Source organism: Telmatherina bonti (genome assembly GCF_933228915.1).
Source record: "Telmatherina bonti genome assembly, chromosome: 1".
In the NCBI taxonomy this organism is placed as follows: Eukaryota; Metazoa; Chordata; class Actinopteri; order Atheriniformes; family Telmatherinidae; genus Telmatherina; species Telmatherina bonti.
In genome coordinates, this window is record NC_136619.1 from 10,953,039 (window position 1) to 10,973,379 (window position 20,341).

General features: G+C 39.7%; 1 protein-coding gene across 1 annotated transcript in view; it reads left to right on the top strand.

Annotated features, from left to right (window-relative positions):
* Nucleotides 1-55: 55 nt before the first annotated feature.
* itfg1 (integrin alpha FG-GAP repeat containing 1) overlaps nt 56-20,341 on the top strand; it is a 199,768-nt gene continuing 179,482 nt past the window's right edge. The window contains exon 1 of the mRNA XM_079244943.1: nt 56-139. Within this exon, the coding sequence (XP_079101069.1) occupies nt 85-139 (55 nt within the window). The 5' untranslated portion in view covers nt 56-84. The remainder of the gene's footprint in view (nt 140-20,341) is intronic.

A 20,341-nucleotide genomic window follows, 5' to 3' on the forward strand; every position in this document is an offset into this window, starting at 1 on the left:
TAAACTCTGTTCTTGCATCTGTGGGCTTCTTTTCTTCCCATTAGGATCCCAGTTTGGCAGAACGCCCTAAATTCACCTGTTGAAATGCGCATCCCTCACTCAAACGCTTTCATTGACCTCAACAAGGACTTCACCGCTGGTAGGTGAAGAATGACTGAAGCTGTACCAGTCAGATAGAAAAGATAGAAATTTTTAAAAGGATCCTTAACAAGATGGATGGAAATGAGCTGCTTGGCAAAGATCTGCGCTCCGAGGGTTTTTCTACTTTAGTTAGCTGCTGCTAAACGTTTGCTCCATGCATGTGGTTAGCAGTTATCAGAAGTCTGAGTTTTTGTTTTCTTATTGTAAATGAATTGATCTCTCACTCACAGTTAGAGGAGAATACGTAGAATTGCAGATATGGTGGCTTTAGGACTGATTACAAGCCTTCTGTTTACACAGGATGGCTATTTAGGACTTTCCAATCCCAGTCCTTCAGGAAGTTTGCGATGGTAAAGTACGAGCCAGGCCTTGCTTTCCACCACTTGGGCTTCAGACCATAGAGTCACGTTATATGATGAAGTTCAGTCATATTACTGATCCAATGCAAGCAACATGTAACTGGATCTGTTTCCTCATGTCATACAGAGTGTTGGTGTTTTTTAAAGATATGATTTGTTTTTTGTTTTTTTACATGACTTTAGAAAAGAGCTTTACTTTTGTTCATAAACCTGATGAGGGTCTGCTGTCATATGCAGTAATACAAGAATGTAGAAATGTGTGTTTTGTACTTGACTGTTCTAGTGAACTTCGATCAGTGTCTCTGTGTGACACAAGCTTTTAGGAATCACAGGGTTAATAACTTGGGGTAAACTTGGAGTCATGTGGATCTCAAGGATTTATTATAGAACAAGCTTCGCTTTCTGTTTCTCTGTTGGAGTGGAAAAATATTGTCTTCAACATCTTGGAGACAGATTTCCTCTGTTAGCTTGTAGAAAACTTTGGATTTGGGAGGATTTCTGGGTCTTCATCTACGTCTTTTTCCGATACGTTGGGTGTACTGGTTTCTGTTCGACTTGATCCGGAGCTTCTTGCTTTGTGCTAAAATGTAGAAACAAAAGAGGAAAAAAACAACTGGCCATTAAAAATGACCGAAGACACACGACGGTCTGTGCAAACAGGTTTTGGAAGCCTTTTTATTTTACATGGCAGGCATCAGGTCCACTGTTTGTGGCGTGTTCATCATTCTCTCAGACACCTGAAATCTCAAGTTCCTTGTGTAATCTCTGCAGGGATAGTGAATCTCTCGTCTCAACACTGGACTGAAACTCTGTTTAAAGATTATTAGTTTTCTCTTCAGCTTGATAAAGTAAGTACACAGTAAAGGCCAACCTTTTAACTACAGTGCAGGTGTTGGGCCTCAGAGATAACAGAAATCATTGTTCCTATCGTTTGGGGTGATAACTTCTCTGTATCTACGTCTTTTCACTATTTGTATTAGCTAAACTTGAAAATGTGGAGTACATTTGCACAAACATGGAAGAAGAAACACACTGACTCCTCATTCAGACCCAGCTGTTGCCTCCATGTTGCTCCTATAGAGTCAGGTCTTGCTTTCTGGATTTTCGAACTTCGAACTTTATTTATACAGCTCCTTTCATGCTACCAGCAACACAAAGTGCTTTACATAATGAAATAATTTGCTTATTTAAATAAAGCCTTCAAACACCAAAGTCTAATTTAAAAAAAAAAAAAAACCCAAAAAAACCCAAAAACCACATAATCTCCTTCACACATGCGATGCAAGCGCAGTCCAACCTCCCTGCAGATGATTATTGCAGATATACAGTTAATAGAAATAAAGTTAAAGCTCTGGATTGAAACTGCTGTAAGGAAACAATATTGTGTGGATCCACCAGGAGCAGGCCCACCCACTGCCGTAGAGGGCATCACATAGGAGCAGCCAAGACCCGGGGTCCACACCACAGCCGTAGGGCTGCAGTGCAGGTCCCTCAGCTGGCTGTGGCAACAATCCTGCAGACCAGGCTGACAAAGTGGCTGGTGTTCAGGACCCTCACTATAGTATTTTCTGACATCAATCTGTTGTCAGTTTTATAAAAGTACACAAAATTAAACTAATACTATTGAGTACAAGACTGAGATACAAGAATCCTAAAATGGAACGAGGAATCATCACTGAACATGCAAGATACCCATGCTGCCACCAACCCACGAAGCTGATGAGGATGAATGCACTTCTGTGTATTAAATTAATTTGCATTACACAGCATCTCCTCTAAAAATCTGCAGGGTTTTCCTTTACGTTGTTCACTTTAAATCGATAGATGAGTGCCGCTTACACTAGGACGTGAACTAAAGCAGGCTTGAGTGCATGAGAAGGCGCCAGATAGCTCCCATTTCAGAGGAACTTGTGACCCAGAGGACAGGTTAGTTGCAGATCAGGTCCCATCCTCTCTGTTCTGCAGATTATTCCCACTTAATAGAGTCAGACGCTGCAGAAGAAACGTGGAGAATAGATAAGAGAGTGAAATGGGGAGTAGAACTCAGGAATCTGGCTGCATGTTCTATCACAGCTTTTTAAGCCCATCAAGCCCTGAGAAATATTGTCAGATACTTATAGTTCACACAACATCGTCCCAGTTTATCTCCAGTCTCTTTGACCTAAATTATCTTGTTTCCTGTCATTAACAAAAACCAGCCTGCTGTAAACTGCAGTGATCAGCTGAAAAACTGAACCTCGCTGCGGCGTTAAACCCAGGGAATCTGTCTTGTAAAAGTCCCGTATATGTTAAAAGAAGCCCAGCATCCTTTCAGATTCTGCCTGGTTTATAAATTCCTCCCAGACTAAACCCGACCTCGTCAGACCTCATTGTCTTCTCAAAACTGTTGTCCAGAAGGAACATTGAAAATGCAGGAAAAAGCTAAACTTATAAATAATTCCACTCATTTTCTGTTTCTCAAGGATAGAGAGATGTATATTCTCCCCTAGCGAATGGAGAAACCACCTTCGTCTTGTTGTACAGGGTCTCATTCGTGTCCCTCTGCCCACTAAGTTTAGCCCTGTCACTTATACTTATGGGCATATACTCGCCCCCCCGGAAGCTAATTCTCAACTTAAAAGTAGTCAGGAAAGATTAGGGCATGTCATGCTCTCTGCAGGTATCTTTGTGTGCCGGGAGCTTTTAGTCCCAAGCCAGTCATAGTTTAACCAGATCACATTTTAATTCATATTTACCGGATTAGCAGAAAGTAAATAAACATTCATCTTTTTTTGTGTCAGACTTTAAAAAAATACTTTGGTATCTTGTTGTTTTTTTTTTAATGCTGTGTGAAATATATTGTCCGCCATGTTAATTCCTGCATATCAGTGTGTGTTTAGATGGAGGTTCTGAATCACATCATGCTGCACACGTGTGCTCACACACACAAACGTGAAGGCAATTAACTGCATTTAGCTTTGCAGTGCGCAGCGTTGACGTGACGTGGAGGAGCGGTGCAGCAACATCTGGTGGATGCTCTTTGACTGCTGCTACTGTGTGTGTGTGTGTGTGTGTGTGTGTGTGTGTGTATGTGTGTGTGTGTGTGTGTGTGTGTGTGTGTGTGTGTGTGTGTGTGTGTGTTGGGGGAGAGGGAAAGAAGTGTGTGTGTGTTGGGGGAGAGGGAAAGAAGAGAAAAGTAGGCAGGAAGCGAAAGAGTGATAAAGTTGAACCAGAAAGGATGGATGGTTTGGGGGGAAAAAAGGATGGCTGGTAGATAAAGGGCAGAGGAAGAGAGGGGGGGGGGGTTGCACATGGCGGTGGGTGAGTCTTTACGAAGGATTGGTTCTCTGTCTGCTGAAGCCACCTGCTCCTCTAAGCGGTACCGGCTGGGGCGTCATCGTGAGGCTTAAACAGGCCGAGTGAATTCTGAACGCCGTCTGGATCCTGTTTGTTGGGTTTAATTCAGTTTCTCTGCCGCATTCCCTGCTTTTAAAAGTTGCATATTGTCAACATAATGTGAAGAAAATGTTTGATGCAAGGCTGGATGCACCCTGCATGCCTCGTCAGAGCATCACAAGACAAAACACAAACCAACCAATCACATTTACTTCTATGAATAATTTCCAACAATAAAATACATTTGAAAAACTAACCCGACCTTCTGGATTATGGGAGGAAGCCGTCGCACCGCTTGCATAGGGCCCGATAAAATCTGTTTTATTTTTTTCCCAAATTCCATTTTATTTTTTCCTCAATTCTGTTTTTTCCATTTTAATTTTTGAGAATTCCATTTTTTCCATTATAATTTTTTGGGAATCCCCCTTTTATTTCTTTGTTTCTTTTTTTAAAAAAAACTTTATACTCTTATTTTACTTCCAGAAACCTTGTTTTTTTTTTTTTTTGTTTTTTTGTTTTTTTTTTTTATTTAAATAACTGTAATTTACACAAATTAAATAAAAATGTACCTTAAATTTATTGAGGTAACAGACAAGACAGGACATTAAAGTGCTTCAGTCAGTGGAAGCAGCTGGTTGTGCCACCAGATTTCTTTGCCTCCATGCAGTTTTCTCCACAAACGTTCCTTCTCCACATGATAACAGTTTTGCAGTCAAATTAAGTAAACATCCGTGATGTTCCGCGTTAAAAAATATATTCCGTTTTAACCGGCCAATTATGCGATTCCATGATCGCAGAACGTATAGGGCCCTACTTGCAGAAAAAAAGCATAAAACCTTCATATAAAAAGGCTTCAGCCAAGTTGAACGGGAAACTGGAAAGATGTAAAGGATGGTAAAAACAAAAAAACATCTTTAGATAGTTCCTCTCAAAGCCTACACTTCCAGTTTCTTACATTAGTGCAGTGTTCCTCAAATCCAGTCCCCCCCCCCCCCCCCCTCCCCCTCCCCCCCCTGCCCTGCATGTTTCAGACACGTTCCTCCTCCAATGCACCTGAGTCAGATTATTGAACTTCCTCATCAAGTTCTCATCAGGTGTGTTAAAGTAGGCTTGCCTATAAAACATGCATTTGAGAAACACTGCATTAGTGTATTATCGTATTTACCAGGCTACTTTTTTAATTCGGGATATGAAAATGCCTGACAGGCCGGTGCAGTCTGCTCAGCTGTGAAGCGCCACTTCATAACCTTTAGCTGGAATATCCGAAATGCTGTTTCAGAGATGCTTTCTTCATCATTTGTGCTTGTTTATTTTCTAGGTTTTTAATCTTCCTCGTCCATATGGAAATGCCTTAAGATTGCGCCACGTAATAAACACGTTAATCTTAATTAATCAGACACTGGGTAGATCTGATTTGCATAGTGTTAACACGTAAAGATGCAAATTGCTCTGTACAAAAAAATGAATGAAAATGAAATGAGCCGACAAACAAGCCACTTTTATTCTTCCTCCGTCTTCTGGTCCATCTGGGGTATTTGAAGCCCAAAAAGTGTTGTTGTTTTTTTTTTATTGATAAATGAGCCTGATATGTACTAATCAGTAGTTGGCCACAGAATAAAGTCACCCTTAAAAAAAGACCTGATATTTAAACACATAAATGCTAATTATGTTTGTATTCTGTTGTAATTTATGCTAATTGATATTTAAAAATGACATTATGGTTTTGTTATTTGGGAGTTCTGGATGGTTCGTCTTGTCTCACCTACAAACACAGTCTGGCAGTCTGGTATTTTGTTGGTGTGGTTCACGTAGAATTGGAGCCGTTTCACTGCAGTGTCACGACTCCAATCTAAGTTTAGTCCGTGTCATCGCTGTAAACAGTTTCCTGATAGTACGTTGGCTGACCCCAGTACATCAGCGCTGCCAGCGAGGGAGGGGAAAAGTCTGGAATTGTTTCCTGGCCGATGTCAAGGCCTCATTTAGCCTGCTTATTGGACTCTGAGGCCGAGCAACCTGGAGGCGACAAGAACATATAGCATATGCCTTGTAATCTCTTTTTGTGGTGTCGTCCTTCACCAGCCATCGCCTCCTAACAGCAGTGCGTTTTGTTCTTTGTTAATGACTTGCCATTTAGTTTGTCTCTCTCCATGCCATGTTATGTTTTTATACTCCATCCCACCACCTACTAAATCACCTAACGGCAGCTGTTTGTCAGCGATGCGTAAGTATTAAGAGTTATAATGATACAAGCAAAACCTTACTGACATCTCCCATCACTAAAGCAACGTTTCATTAAGAGATGGTAGTTTCAGTGTCTTGTCACTGCAGTGGCCCGTAATCAGGAGGAAAACTGCTTTCATGGGACAGCTGAAGCTGGAGAGCAAGTGTTTCTGCATCCCTCAGAGCTTCTGTAATCATGAAAGCCGCATGGCCACAAGAATGCACCGATCCTTTTAGCGGTATACTGGGAATTTTCACCCCTTGTAAGATATGTATCTGGTACAGGATTTCCCAGGGAGGTCATCACATGTCTATTCAGAGAGATGACTGCAAGGCAGGAATCTGTCAGGAGCTGCATTAAAAACTTGGTTGGAGGAAAAGGTAGTAATTGCAAAGTAATTATAGATGCCATTTTTGTGGGAGAAGACTCCACAAAGGCAGGAATACCAGCATAAGGAGCCACTGCTAGGCAACAGACATGGTAATGCTCCGTGTAGCATCCAATTAAACCACCTCTGTGTTGAAGTGGCTTGTTGATTGTCTGACTAATAATGCGGTAGTGGTCAAGGAAGAGAACAGATTTGCCACCTAACAAGGGTTGCCAAAAAGAGGAATTGATTCTAGATGGATTCAGTTTGTGTTTGGCAAGTTTTTGGAATAGAAATTTAGCGATGTCAAATCTCAGTGAAGCACATTCTCTTTGCAAGGAGGGAATCGCAATCAGCAAATGTTTTATTGCTCCAAACACTGTTATTTCTCAGGATATTGTGAATTAAAAATGTATTTCTCTGCTCCTTTTTCACTGCAGTTAAACATCAGGTGAGTTGATAACATCGAAATATGTGGCTCCATCAAGATTTAACAGTATATATTAGGGGTGGAAAAATCAAATAAAAACATTGAAAATTTGAATTTTTTTGCTTCACAATTTTAAAATAAATTTTTTGTTAAAAAAAATTGATTTTTTTTAAAAATTCAAATAAATAAAAATAATCCATTATAAAATTTTTGTCATTGGTATTGTTTTTATTGATCTTTTTACTTGTCTTCTTGGGCATTATAGCAGCAAAATGATGGTCTGAATGATTGTGTTGTTTTTTTCCTTATTGAAATCAAGAAAATGACGAGCAAAAAAAAAAAAAAAAAAAAAAAGTTTTATACATTTATTTTGTTTTTAATCAACAAAAATTAGCTATATTGAATAATTGTGAGAATCACAATTTTAATTGAATTGACACCCAAAATATCTGAATCGAATTGAGACAAAAGCATATCGTCACATCCGTAGTATGCTGTATATAAAAGCAGGTTCCAGTGGAAGGTATGTCACCACCACTTTAATTCATACCACAGCATCTACTTCTTGATACTGGACATGCTTGGCAGTATCAACTTGATGAGGTCCCAGTTAAACTGGGGAGCAGGGAACAGAAATGCCAGTTGAACAGCTTTTTGTTTGGAAATCCTGTCTGGTTGCAGAGCAGTACCTGGAGTTGGTCAGATAAGTTGCACATATGCAGACAGCCTGCATCAGATAACTGTTTAACACAATTTTACACAAGATAAGGCACATAGTTTCAAGTTTTACTCAATTCTGGTCTGTCCACAACATTTCACCGCATTAAGATAGTTATTCTGTAACTGCACACCTCTTTTCAGTATCAATGATAACCCTCTGGAGTAACAAATTCCTTCTTAAAGGATGAGTTTTTGCCTTTTGTAAAAGGAAAAAAGTAACACACAAAGTTACCGTGGCAACCCCTGTCTACACCTTTTTGATGAAATTGCGTTATATAATAAACTGGGTTCCTTTAAACAAGCTGGAAAGGTTGTTATAACAATCGCTGCTGATATCGAAGCGCTGATACAACTAGCAGCCATCCAGTTCCAGTCTGACAAATAAGCTTTCCTGTGCCTGTTACTGTAGTTCTGGGAGCAATTTTCTATTTATACAGACACATGTTCAGTGTAAAGAAAGCGTTATGAGCAAAATAAGATGGAAAGTGTGTGTTTGCACGAGAGAGAGAGAGAGAGGGAGGTTTTGGCCATAATCCTCCCTATAGCTACTGCACCTACGTTGTTCCTTGTAATGGTTTTAGAAGATTATTTCTTCCGGGAATAGCATTGCTCCATTCTGTGCTTGTGTGTGTGCTTTTTTTTTGCCATGTTTGTGAATGAGCCATTTTGATGGATCGGGGAGGGGGGGGAAGGCGCATAGTGTGAAGAAGGGCAACATATTGGCTTAGAGACGGATTTATTCTGTAGAGCTCAACACTTTGTTCTTGTCCTGGATTCTGCATTTTATCTGTGTGTGTGTGTGTGTCTGTGTGTAGTTATGTGAGGGAGCGTTGTGAGTGTGCGTATCAGTACCAGCATCAGGGTGTTCGGCTCAGTTTATTAACGGAAATGCTCGAGCTTCTTTGAGATTATTTGTGCATTTATGCATGCTGAAGCTCTTAGTAATGCATACATTGGCATAATGGTGTGTGGGATCGTTTCTGTGTGTCTGTGTGTGTGTTTATGTTGAACCAATACACTTTATTGAATGTTTTTAAATAGTTATAATGTGTTGGGCTGGAAGAAAACATCCTTGACAGAAGATATCTGAAGGAACTCTCCATATATCTTTGGCATTATTGTATCTGTGGGTGAAACGACAGTTCAGGACTGGGGCAGAAATTGACATTTTTGGTGCTTATCAGCTCATATGTGATCATGCACACCACAAATCTTTGTGCTTCCTTGCATGTCAGTATCGCCCATGCAGCTCCTCAAAACCACTAAACTACTACTGAGTTAGCAGGACTTTGCGAGCAGGGACACATAAAATACTTCCAAAAAGTGTCATTTTTTAAATAAAATAAAATTCCAGCACAGTGATGCATATTGGAGAAGCATTCATCCCACTTTGTTTGATTAAAAAAAAAAAAAAAAAAATGGGACAGATATGACAATTTATAGATCAGATGAAATGGTTCCTGGACAAAGTTTAGAAAAGGTGTTTCCATGATGCTCTCCTCTGTTAGAGGTGCTCTCTAACTGCATATTTGTTGTTTTTAACGTGAAGAAAAAATGGCTCGCTGTTAATGTTGATGAACAGTGGTTAAAAATCATGATCTCCAGCTGTGTCGGGGAAGAAAATTAAAAATTGCTACAGATCAGAGTGTCATTGGTCAGCGGTCAGGAAGGAGAGTTCTGCACTGACTGGCTGAATGAATGAATTTCTCAGGTTCTGGGACCATTGCGAAAGTGATAAAGATTTTGAAAACTGACTAGGCTGGTTCACTGTTTTTCTCCCTGATCTGAGCTGTTTTATAAACCAGTCAAACCAATATGTGTTGGCCCAAAAAATACATCTACCAACCAGAAAATGTCCAGTTGGCTTGTTGGCCAGTCTGTCCCTGTTTCAGACTGACATGGTATCTGACAGCAAATTAGCATTTTGCCTTTTATCAGCTGCATTTCAGGATCATCTTGTTGTTATTATAGGCTTAAAATAAACAACAACAAAAAATAACTTTTTTTTTTATTTTTTTATTTTATTATATATATGTATTTCAGGAACCTAAAATTTTCAGTCATATGGATCCAAGTTGTCATCTAAATATGTAAATATATGATATGATATGATATGATATGATATGATATGGCATGACATGTTTTAATCAGAGATTTTTCTGATTTTCTGCCTTAATCAGCTTGTGGATAACCTGACCTGCAGAACTCAAACTATTGCAGCTTTAGTCTTGTATTGCTGTCAGCATTTCTAAATTGGTATCTTATAGAAACTCTTTTGAACTGTATTTGAAGCTGCTTCTGAAAGAAAAGTTCCTTCTGACACCCGTCAAATTAGTCGGATGAATCCGCACTCTTACATTTGAAAAGTTCTGTTTTCTTTCCTTTCAACCCTAAAAACTCTGCTAGATCTAGATGGGAACCCTGCGTGCTATCACGTATATTGTAAACACAATATTCTCAGAAATGAAAGTGTGTAACTGTGTAGGGTCATTTTTGATCAGTAGTTTATCCTTTAGGCGACCTCCAGAAGTTTTCCAAGCAATCGTATCCCATCCAGAAGGTTTACAATCCACCTGCTGCTTCTTGTGAAACATTTGACCAAACAGATAGCTTAAATGTCCAATCAGGAGAAAAACAAAGATATACACACTTATTATGGGATGTTGAACATAAATAATTGTCCCTTATGATAAAAAAGACCAGAGTTATGAGTTGGTTTTGTGAGGTGAGGATGTGAATGACAAATAACCTTAAAGCCAGAAACAGCAGGAGGAAATGGTGTAGATATGTAACTGGTTTATGTCGTGTGTTTGTTTCAGGAACATTTCTGTTCCTGATAGTCAAGACTTTGGAGACTTTAGATAGGTAGATAAGGAATGAGCTTGGTTCCTGTTTACGTGTTTGATTTCTACAAAGTTCTCAGAGTTCCTAATGCTGTTTTGTTTCTCCTTTGGTTGGTTGATTGTTGTTTTTTGCCTTTATGCTGCTGTATTGATACGTCCATTTTACATCATTTTGGCATCATAATCTGACAAGTGAGTCTTAAAAAGAGTCTGCACATTGACTGGGCTTCAAGCGTTTGAGATTCTACATGGAAACAAACATATGAACCAAAAATAGCATCAAATGTCTTTGAGTTTTACGGGTTAAGGCTCATTATAACTGATGATGATTAAAATAGTGGTAAAAGGTGAAACTTCTGTACAACGTAAGTGTGTGTGTGCTAGTTCTGTCACCATGAAACGACAAATGACGGCTTGTTATAACAGAATATGTTGATGGTGATTGTGCATGATTTCCTTATCGTGGCGTTATGACAGCCAGTGGTTATACATGCATTCGGCTTGTGCTTCTTCATGGTTTCAGACCAGCTTACCTCTTTCTGTGGGTGAGGCAACCCAAGTGTCAGTTGGAGTATCCGTTTCATCACTGATGGTCTTGACATTTTCTTTGGAGTGCCATCGGCGCTCCCTCTGTCCGGCTGAGGCATGATCCAGTCAGGGGGTTAAAGAACAAATCGATGCAGGCAAACATCGAGGTCTTGACTGATGGGCTGCAGGGTGACTCGTAGCAGGACTATGGACAAATATGCACAAGATATACAAACACAAAAACAAGCAAGTGCACACACTCTGTTTTCATCCCTCTCATTTTGCTTCATTACCGTCAGCATCAATCAAGTTCTTTCGACCACTCTTTCTCTCTCTCACACACACACACACACACACAGAAACTGGACATTTGTCCTCGAGCCCCATAAATAAAGCAATTCGATCGGTTGGCTTGGTGGCCTTCCTTAAGCTCCTCTTCCAGCAACCCTGAGGGGATAAATCAGACGTGTGTGTTGGTGCTGTTGCATTTACTGTATATGTGGGTCCCTTTGACAGCCAAGGCAGGGTAAGAGTCACAGTCTGTTTGCTGAGTAGCAGGCTAACAAATAACCCTCTCAGGGGCAGGAGAGATGTGAAGGAAAGAGAGGATTGGCTCCGTCTCTCTCCTCTATCACTAAGAAAAAAAATGGCTTTCCCTCTGTTTTTCTTTTCCTGCATTTTAGCATTTTTGCCTTTCCTCTCTCCTCGCCCCAGCCTTTCGTCTCTCCCGAACATTGTCCTTGCTTTTGCCATCTCAAGCAGAAGTGAATCTACATCTGATTGTGTTGGCAGTAAGCAAGGTGACAGTGTACATGCACAAAAACACAGCAGATATCATACAGTGTGGCAGATGAGATGCTAGCTGTCAGAGCCACTCTGCCTGGATAGCCAGGACCACCACAGCAGCCTCATACAATTACATGAGAGAATTATTGGTTCGCTGGCCCCAGATTGTAGAAAGGCATAACTTACTTCAGATAATCTTTGAAAGAGGAGATGGGAGTGAGGGATTAGGAACTTGAAACCAGTGTTTGAAGAGACAGTCATGCTGTGAAATGCTCAGAATAGGTAGAGTGGAAGTAGTTTTTTTCTTTTTTCTTTTCTGTATTTAAATAAATATCCGATTTTCTACCGACTGTAATTATATAGTTTGCAGAAATATCCATGGCAACTGAGTTCACCTCTGTGTGTTTGGCAAATTACACAAAATCATATGAGCCAGAGAGGTATTTTCTCCTTATAACACAAAGATGCATTTGTTTCCAACAGGACTTGTATTTAGTTTAATAACAGTTGTAGTGAAAAGCAGTCATGCTGTCTCTAATCTCTGCACATTTCAAAAATATCCTAAGCTTGATGTAACACAAATGGAAATGTGTTTATGTTCTCACCATATGATCAGTTAAACAGAAAACCTAAATTATTATTAGTGTGAGAATAAAACAGTTCATGTATAAATCGGTGCATTGTCTCATGTTCACTCAGACAGTTCTAATGTTACTCATGGCGTGTTATTTTCCTTTTTTAATTCTTTAAAATCTTCAAAGGATTTTGGTTGTGTTTGTGTCTTCTGTCTCACAAGTCCCTGAGCGAATCAGTGGACAGAACTCTGCACAGGTTTTAGAATCTGCGGCAATACATCTAGTCTTTCAGTAGCAATTATAAGCTGTATGTTATTACCTTTTTTCAAGAGACACTTTTATTCTTTGACCAATCAAATGACCCTGATGAAGACCGTGTAGTTCCTAAACCATTTGCTCTGTAGTATTTGCTGCGTAGTACGTGGTTTCTGTGGTTAGGCAGTACGCATGTATTGTGGCCTTCCATGAAATATGTGAATGACTCAGATCACAGCGACCTGACTTTTCCCAAGAATCAGTGCAGTGGTCCAAACATGCCCTTACGGCTCTGTAAAACTTCACTAGAGCTTTTAACAAGCTGCTAATTGGGAGCTTGACGGCACAGGCTGGCAGAAGAAAACGACTGCTCTTTTTATTGAGCCACAATGAAGGTTGTGGTTAAAAGTTGAAGGCAAAGGACACATGCGAAGAATAATGTCAGTGGGTGTATTAAAGTGAAGTGTGTACATGTGTGCACATGCGCTTGCGTGTGATGTCGTGGCTAGCATGCCAGTGCTGTGTCAGGGGAATGGTGCAAATAGACTTAATTAGTTGCAACTCCAAACACAACTCCTCCTCTTCTCCTCTTTCCTCCCACCTTCACTGTTTTGCTCTTTTAGCCAATTTGCTCATGTGACATTTGTGCCCTTCAGTGATATTGGCATACTGTAGACTTTTTTTTGTTCAGTTAATCACACCGATTTCAATAATATTTTGTATTTATCTTATAAAGTGGTTTCTAAAAGTGAGGAATAACCATCAAAAAATAACTTTGCACCAGAGCTGCACTCTCTATTGGGGATTTGATCAGTTAGCTGCCAACAGGGTAGGCATGCGTCCAGTTGAGTCATTTTAACTTTCAATGTGTGTATTTCAAGTGAAATTATCACTGAATGATTATCACTGTAGAAAAATTACTAAATATCTGACAACCTGAGGAGGAGGAAGACTTGGAGCAGTGGAAGAAAACTGTTGTGAACCACCCTGCACATGCTCAGGATGGGTTTTGCATCTAAGACCAGATTTGATTCAATCCCTAAGTTTTCCTTTCAACAATTGAATCACAACAAACTGGCTTGAAGTGAAGTTATATGTGTAAAGTTCATTGAGATTATTTGGTTCTAAATGGTTGCCATATCAAGCAAAATCGAGGTGTGGGAACCCAATTACAGGACAGAGAGGCAGGGACACGAATTCCCCAAAAACTTTAACTGAACGGAAGACAGGACGGAGAAATCACAGGTGAATACAGACAAGCTTACACAATGACCCAGCAACTGAGAACAGAAGCCAGGGGGTATAGATACAGAGAAAACAAGGAGAAACAGGTCAAATGAATAAGTAAATCAAACAGGTAAGCTAATACACAAAATGGGCAACGGTACACAAGGGAACTAAACGACAAAATAAAACGGGAAACTGGAATTAAAGAGACAACACAAACTTAACATCATGACAGCAATGTGAATAAAGTTTAATTCAATGAATGGAAGAAATAGACTCCACCAGTGTTTTGCCCTAAACACCATTAACGCTATAGTTTGTAATCCTGCTCAGAGACATTTTTTTTTACTCTGGGTGAAGTGGTTCCTCATCCTGATAATAGTCTATACATTTTGTAATCATGAACAATAAGAAATATAATTAAACCCCTCAGTTTACTGTAAATCTGTAAAAACTCTGACCAATCCAAACGTTCGGACCGAATTGAAGTTGTTCATTTCTTATATTTCGTAAGCTTTTTCTCCCGGCTCCCCTCCTCCCCCTCCAGCAGCGCATACCTGATAGTCACATCCTGCATATAAACAGCATGTTAGGATGAAAATACAAAGTAGCGAAGAAGAAACTCGGAAGGCAAACATGGCTGAGAAAATGCAGGAAGGATTTCCCGACCCGGCTCGGTTTATTTGCCTCCTCCTGCTAAACAGCCGAGTAAGAGAAAATCCTTGGTGGAAAAAGCTGTGAATAAAAAAGCCTTGGATTTCACAAGGATCAAAACCAGAGGGGGAGGAGCCAAGACAGGGTGCTCTTTCCTCCCCAACATTACCTACCCCAGCTTTAATACATTATGGTAGATGATGTTTAAGCTAAACAGTGTCAGCTTAATTAGCCTATGGTAGCACTAGCAACAATTAACATAACATAGCATCGTGCTTGTTGTTCATCTATGGCTTTATTGGAAAGTCTAATCAACTTTTAAGATTTAAAGAGTCTTATCAGCTGTCATCCCTCTCTCCAGACTCTACATGTAATAACCTTGTAAGATCGTCTCAAAGTTTACCTTGCCGCCATTGGGCCTAACTGTTGAAGTTTAATTGGGGTCCGTCTTGCCCTCGGCATGCTGTGTTCACTCCAGAGCTGATGTCAGACAGCAGAGGAGCCTTCTGCTGCAATGCTTCTGCAGGTTCATTTAAGAAATTTTGACTTTGTCCATGTGAAATGATATAGGTACACGTGGCTAGACATTATCAAAACTTACAAATACAAATGGAAAAGCAATGTATGAATGGCAAAAGGAGTTTGTACAATTCTAACAAGTGTGAAGGTCAGTATTTAGTAGGACCACCTTTATTCTTCCACACAGCCTGAATGCTGTCTGAAAAACTTTTTCTAATTTAATTAGTCTTCAGGAATAGTTCTTCAAAGACATTCATAGCTCTTTTTTTTTTTAAATGTTGGTTGCTTTTTTTTTTCTTCTTCCTTAAGATGATCCCACACCGTTTTAGTAATTTTAAGGGTCTGGACTCTGGGGAGGATCCACCACTCCTTAAAACCTGCTTCCACTGAGTCCAGGCCTTGTCTGCTGCCATACAGCCTCGTAGCAACAAACTATCTACCGACAGAACTTCACAGAAAACTTGGCGAAGAATCAGTTTTATGTATAAACATTCATTCCTTGAGTTTGGTGTGTTTTATGCTTTATTGATTCCTGAATCATTGATAAACAAACAAAAGACAGCCATCTGAAAGTGTTCAGGGTGACTGGACAGAAAGGAGTGAAAATGGACCAATTGTTCAGTGAAAATCTGAAGAATCTGAAGGAAGCCTACAAGTCTATTGCTGAAGGCCACTTTAAAAGATGGCAATAACTCGTAGCTGCACAATATGAAGATGTTTCACAGTTTAAGACGTTTCCACAGTAATTTCCTTTGCAAAGCAGCAAAGCAGATGTTTTGAAGGGTAGAGCCGGCGCGTATTACTGTATGGATTCAAGTGTTGTGAAAGAGACGTTTAAGGACATTTCAGAGGAATCCGTCCACATCAACACACCATTCGAACCTGTGTGAACATCAGACACGAACACACCTGTCTGTACTTTTTATTCAGTATAACAGCTTAGTTGGTGCTGTTTTTCTGCATTTTATATTTATATTCTTATCGTTTTCATTTTACTGTTTGTTTTACCGCTTTGGAAGAAAAATGTCTTATCTTTGTGTGTGAAATGTGCTGTATAAATTCGTCCAAAAAATTGGAGACATTTCGACCATGTTGACATGATTGCATCAAATGGAGTTTGCAGATGGGGTTCTGCTGATGCGTGCAGATGAAAGATTCAGATTTTCTATCCTAATACATTCAAGAGGTGTTTCTGCACTTGTGTCTGCTTCCTGCGAAGGATTTTAACCACAAACTAAGACTTTTTTTTCATTTTTTATGCATGCTTTATTATCCTAAAACCACATAAATATAATAATTGCTACCAACTTGGCTCACAGTGGTAACAAAAGAGGAGTCAAACATTGGAAAAGATTTGTGACCATTGTACTTATTTAAAGAACTTAATCAAAATAAACTAAAGTAGGGTATGGACACGTTAAATATTAGAAGCGAAATGCCCTGAATGGTTGTGTGGTGGCTTCATGTGTTTTCTCACTTCTGGTTTCCTCTTTTATTTTGTAATTTTTCCTGTTTAGCCTTGTCTCTGTTCGTTAGTTCCCCTGGTTTCATTTAGTCCATCCATTTCACCTGTGTCTTGTTGTGTTCCTGTGTGTTTTTATACCCTTCAGTTGCAGTGCTTGAGTTACTGGTTTATTGTTCAGGTTAGTTTTTGTGTTCAGTTCGAGTTATTAAAGACTATTCGAGGCACTACCTCTTCCCTGCCTTCCATCTCTGCAATTGGATCCACTAATCCATGGTCCCTATGACACAAACAGTGTGACAATGTTGTAAATAGATACAAACCCAAAGTCTTAACAAAATCTTAACAAAATTCATTTCAGTTCAATTCAGTTATATATGTATAGCACCACTTCACAACAATGTTGTCACAGGGCACTTTACATACACATCATTTCGAGCCAATTCATCCATATCCTATAATAGAAACCAGCTGATTGCATCGAGTCATGACTTCGATCCAATCCCCCATCCTGAGCTGCACAAGGCGACAGTGGGAAGGAAAAAACTCCCCTTTAACAGGAAGAAAGCCTCCGGCAGAACCCGGCTCAGGGAGGGCAGCCATCTGCCTCAACTGGTTGGGGTGGAGACTACAGGAAAGACAGATCAACATGTACAACTGCACTTATTCTGGAAGACCAGGAAAAAAGGAGGAATAAGTTATAAGAATAAGGAATAAGGAATAAGAGACAGCAATATTGTCATATATTTATACATTAATACATAGAAGAAATGGAGCAAGGTACATCTCAGTGCATCAGGTGACGTCCCCATTGCTACATAAGTAAAGGTTGGCTAGACTACCCATAACTATAAGAGCAATGAGCATAACCTGTACAGTTGGGTCCCGTACATGCAGACCCCAACTCAGGAGATGCTCATATCCTAACTATAAGAATCATGAAAAAGGAAGGTTTTCAGCCCGATCTATAGCTAAAGGCTCTTCCTCCCAAAACATAGTTACCATGATGTAGAGGTAATGGCTGCCCAGCATAAGAGAGAGCGTGAGTCTGTCCAAAGCAGGCCTTATTGGTTTAGCTACTCCCAACTCTGCTGGTGCAGCACATTCTCCACTGTTCACTAACACCACAAACAAAACCAAGATGGTGAGCCATCACAATAGAAATCCTTAATAATAATCTTAATCGCACCAATCTAGCTGCAGCTCAATCATACGAAGACAAGTACAGAAGGGTTGTTTATATTGTTAGATGGCAAAGTAACATGGAAAGAATAAAAAAGATTCTGATTGTATGTCATTCTTAGCCAGAGATGTTCAACTCCACGTCCTCAAGGCTGCTTTGTTGGAATATTTAAGAGGTTTCCTTCAACAATTTACCCGATTCAGATAAATTGCTCCTTTATAGACTCATGCTGAACTTGACAACAAGCTTTTTGGGAGATATTTTTCATGTGATTTATGTGCATTAAAAAGCTACTGATTACTTTATTTCTCCCATGTGGTATTATTATGAACCCAAAGTTTGATTTCTTTCTTTCTGATCATACTTTTAAAGTTAGTCCTGTAGTAAAACTATGCCTCTATCAATTACTACTTATTAAATTTTAATTACCTCAGAGCACCACTCATCACTTTTACTTAACTTAAGATTCAGGAGGATGAGAAAACCTGAAATATACTTAATTCAATAAACACAGTCTCACTTAAAGTAGTAAATTCTCAGAACGAATGAACCAGAAATTGTACATTCAGAAATTATGACAAGAACGGATGAATTGATTATACATATTTATTACAATGATGGAAAAAGAAAACTAATACACCCGAAGCCGTCCTCCTCTTTCGGGTCAAAAAGGTCATTTTCTCCAGTCCTCTAGGATGACACTCCTCTGACTGCAAGAGGAGATCAAGAGCCCATAATTTAATCCAGCCAAGGAGAAAAAGAAAAGGAAAATAAAAGTTGTTTTATTCCTCCTGGAAAAGCCTTGGAGGCTACAGTCCTCATTGCACCAGCAAACAGATTTCTTCAGATTACTGAAGAGGAAAGAAACACGCTCTCCTTGATCTCTTTTTCAGCAGCTTGTCATCCAGCAAAAGAAAAAGAAGTAAACAGAGAGCAGGTAATAGACCTCATCCCCAGCAGATGCTTTGACTTGTCATTTCAGGGCACACAGTCGGTGCATTTTACCAGATAAGTACACAAGAAGTACCAGATTGCACTGCAAATGCTGGCTCACTGCTAATGTGCTCATTGTTTTATACCAGGAAACAGATCATTAAATGTTTCTGCTTGCTTGTTCTGGGAAGTCATACCACATTTTGAACCCCACCTTGGTGCTAATCCGGAGCATGGCAGATAAGGGATGTGTGTGTGGAGGGAGATGGATGGAGAGAAGATGATGTTGAGAGAAAGAAAGAACATGTTGTAGGCTCCTGGCTGCTGAGGCTTAGCTCCCCGCTGGGATCACCCTATCTGTTTATGTACAGGCTAAAAGGAATCCTGGCCTTTATTTCACACACTGCAGCTAAACGTAATGAAATACAAAGACACAATGCTGCCTGAGTCAAACTGTCAGTGGGGGCCTTTAAATTGCTTCAAATCCCCTTAACAAATCTGATGGAGAGGCTATGAATAACTCAAGGACTGCTCATCTTTTCTCTACATCCCTTCATTCTCCAAAGTAGTTCAGACCTGAGTGCATAAGTTGGGAATATGAGGCATACTGAAGACAAACTACAGAACTTTTGCCATTTTCCCGTCCCGCGCCCCCTATCGACGGCTAATTCTTCCTCCATCTAGCATCCTACCTGACCTGTTAGCTCTCTCCTGCCAGCAAAACACGATCTTACGACGACTGTTGTTTTGTGTCTTTCACAATCATATTGCATTTATTTGCTGAATCAGCGACGTTGTGTGTTTAAAACAGCCAGTGTGTTTTCTAGCATGAAGCGAAACTCTGCTTCAAGCTGACGCAGCGTCCCGGTTAAAAACATTGTAAAGTTTGGTTTCTCGGCCTCAGGACGCTGCTTAGCAGCAGTGGCTCCAGAAATATACATTAAAGTTGTCAGTGTGTCATCCAACAAGTCCGGAACGCTGAGTTTTATGGTCAGAAAGTTACGTAAAGCATCTTTAAACAGCTCCAGATATTATCCAGATGTAACGGTTGCAAAGTTTAACGTGACTTTTTCTTTTTTTTTTTTTTCATTTAAACTTTTCCAATTAATTATGTTTACTGGCCCAGTTGTGGTGAGAATATGTCTGTTCTGATGTATGACCAGTAAATACCAGATAGGGCTTTTCGACCAAGAAAGAACCGGTGCTGGTGCAAGAGCCAGTGTTTAGGTGGATCAGCTCCGGTGCTAGCAAAGAACCGGTTTTGGTTTCGACTGAAAGAGTCTGGTCATTGCTGCGTCGTTGCAGGCCCGTCACCAAAAACAGAATTCAGGATCTGGAAATGTGGGTTTCTTTTGGGTCGTTCGTTGCTGCTGCATCCCAGCTCCTTTTTTCTGGTCTCCAGAAATCTTTTTTAAAATTTGTTAAACTAATTTCCTGTAATATTATGGTTGTTATTATTACTGCATTACTCCATCACTATAACTGATTATTTTAATCTTATACATATGACATAGAATGAAGACATGTTGCATAAAGCGAGCTCTTTTATTATTGTTTGGTCGGATTATATCGGATTATAAGTTTATGCTTCTCCTTATAAAACAATTTGTCATATGCTTTCTTTCATTTCTGTCCATCAGATTTGTCATTATGTTAAAAAAAAAAAAAAAAAAAAAAAACTTTTGTAAACCAAAAAAAAAAAAAAAAAAAAAAAGCTTCAGTGGAAAAAGCTGCGAAATAGAAAAGCACTCTGAGAGCGCAAA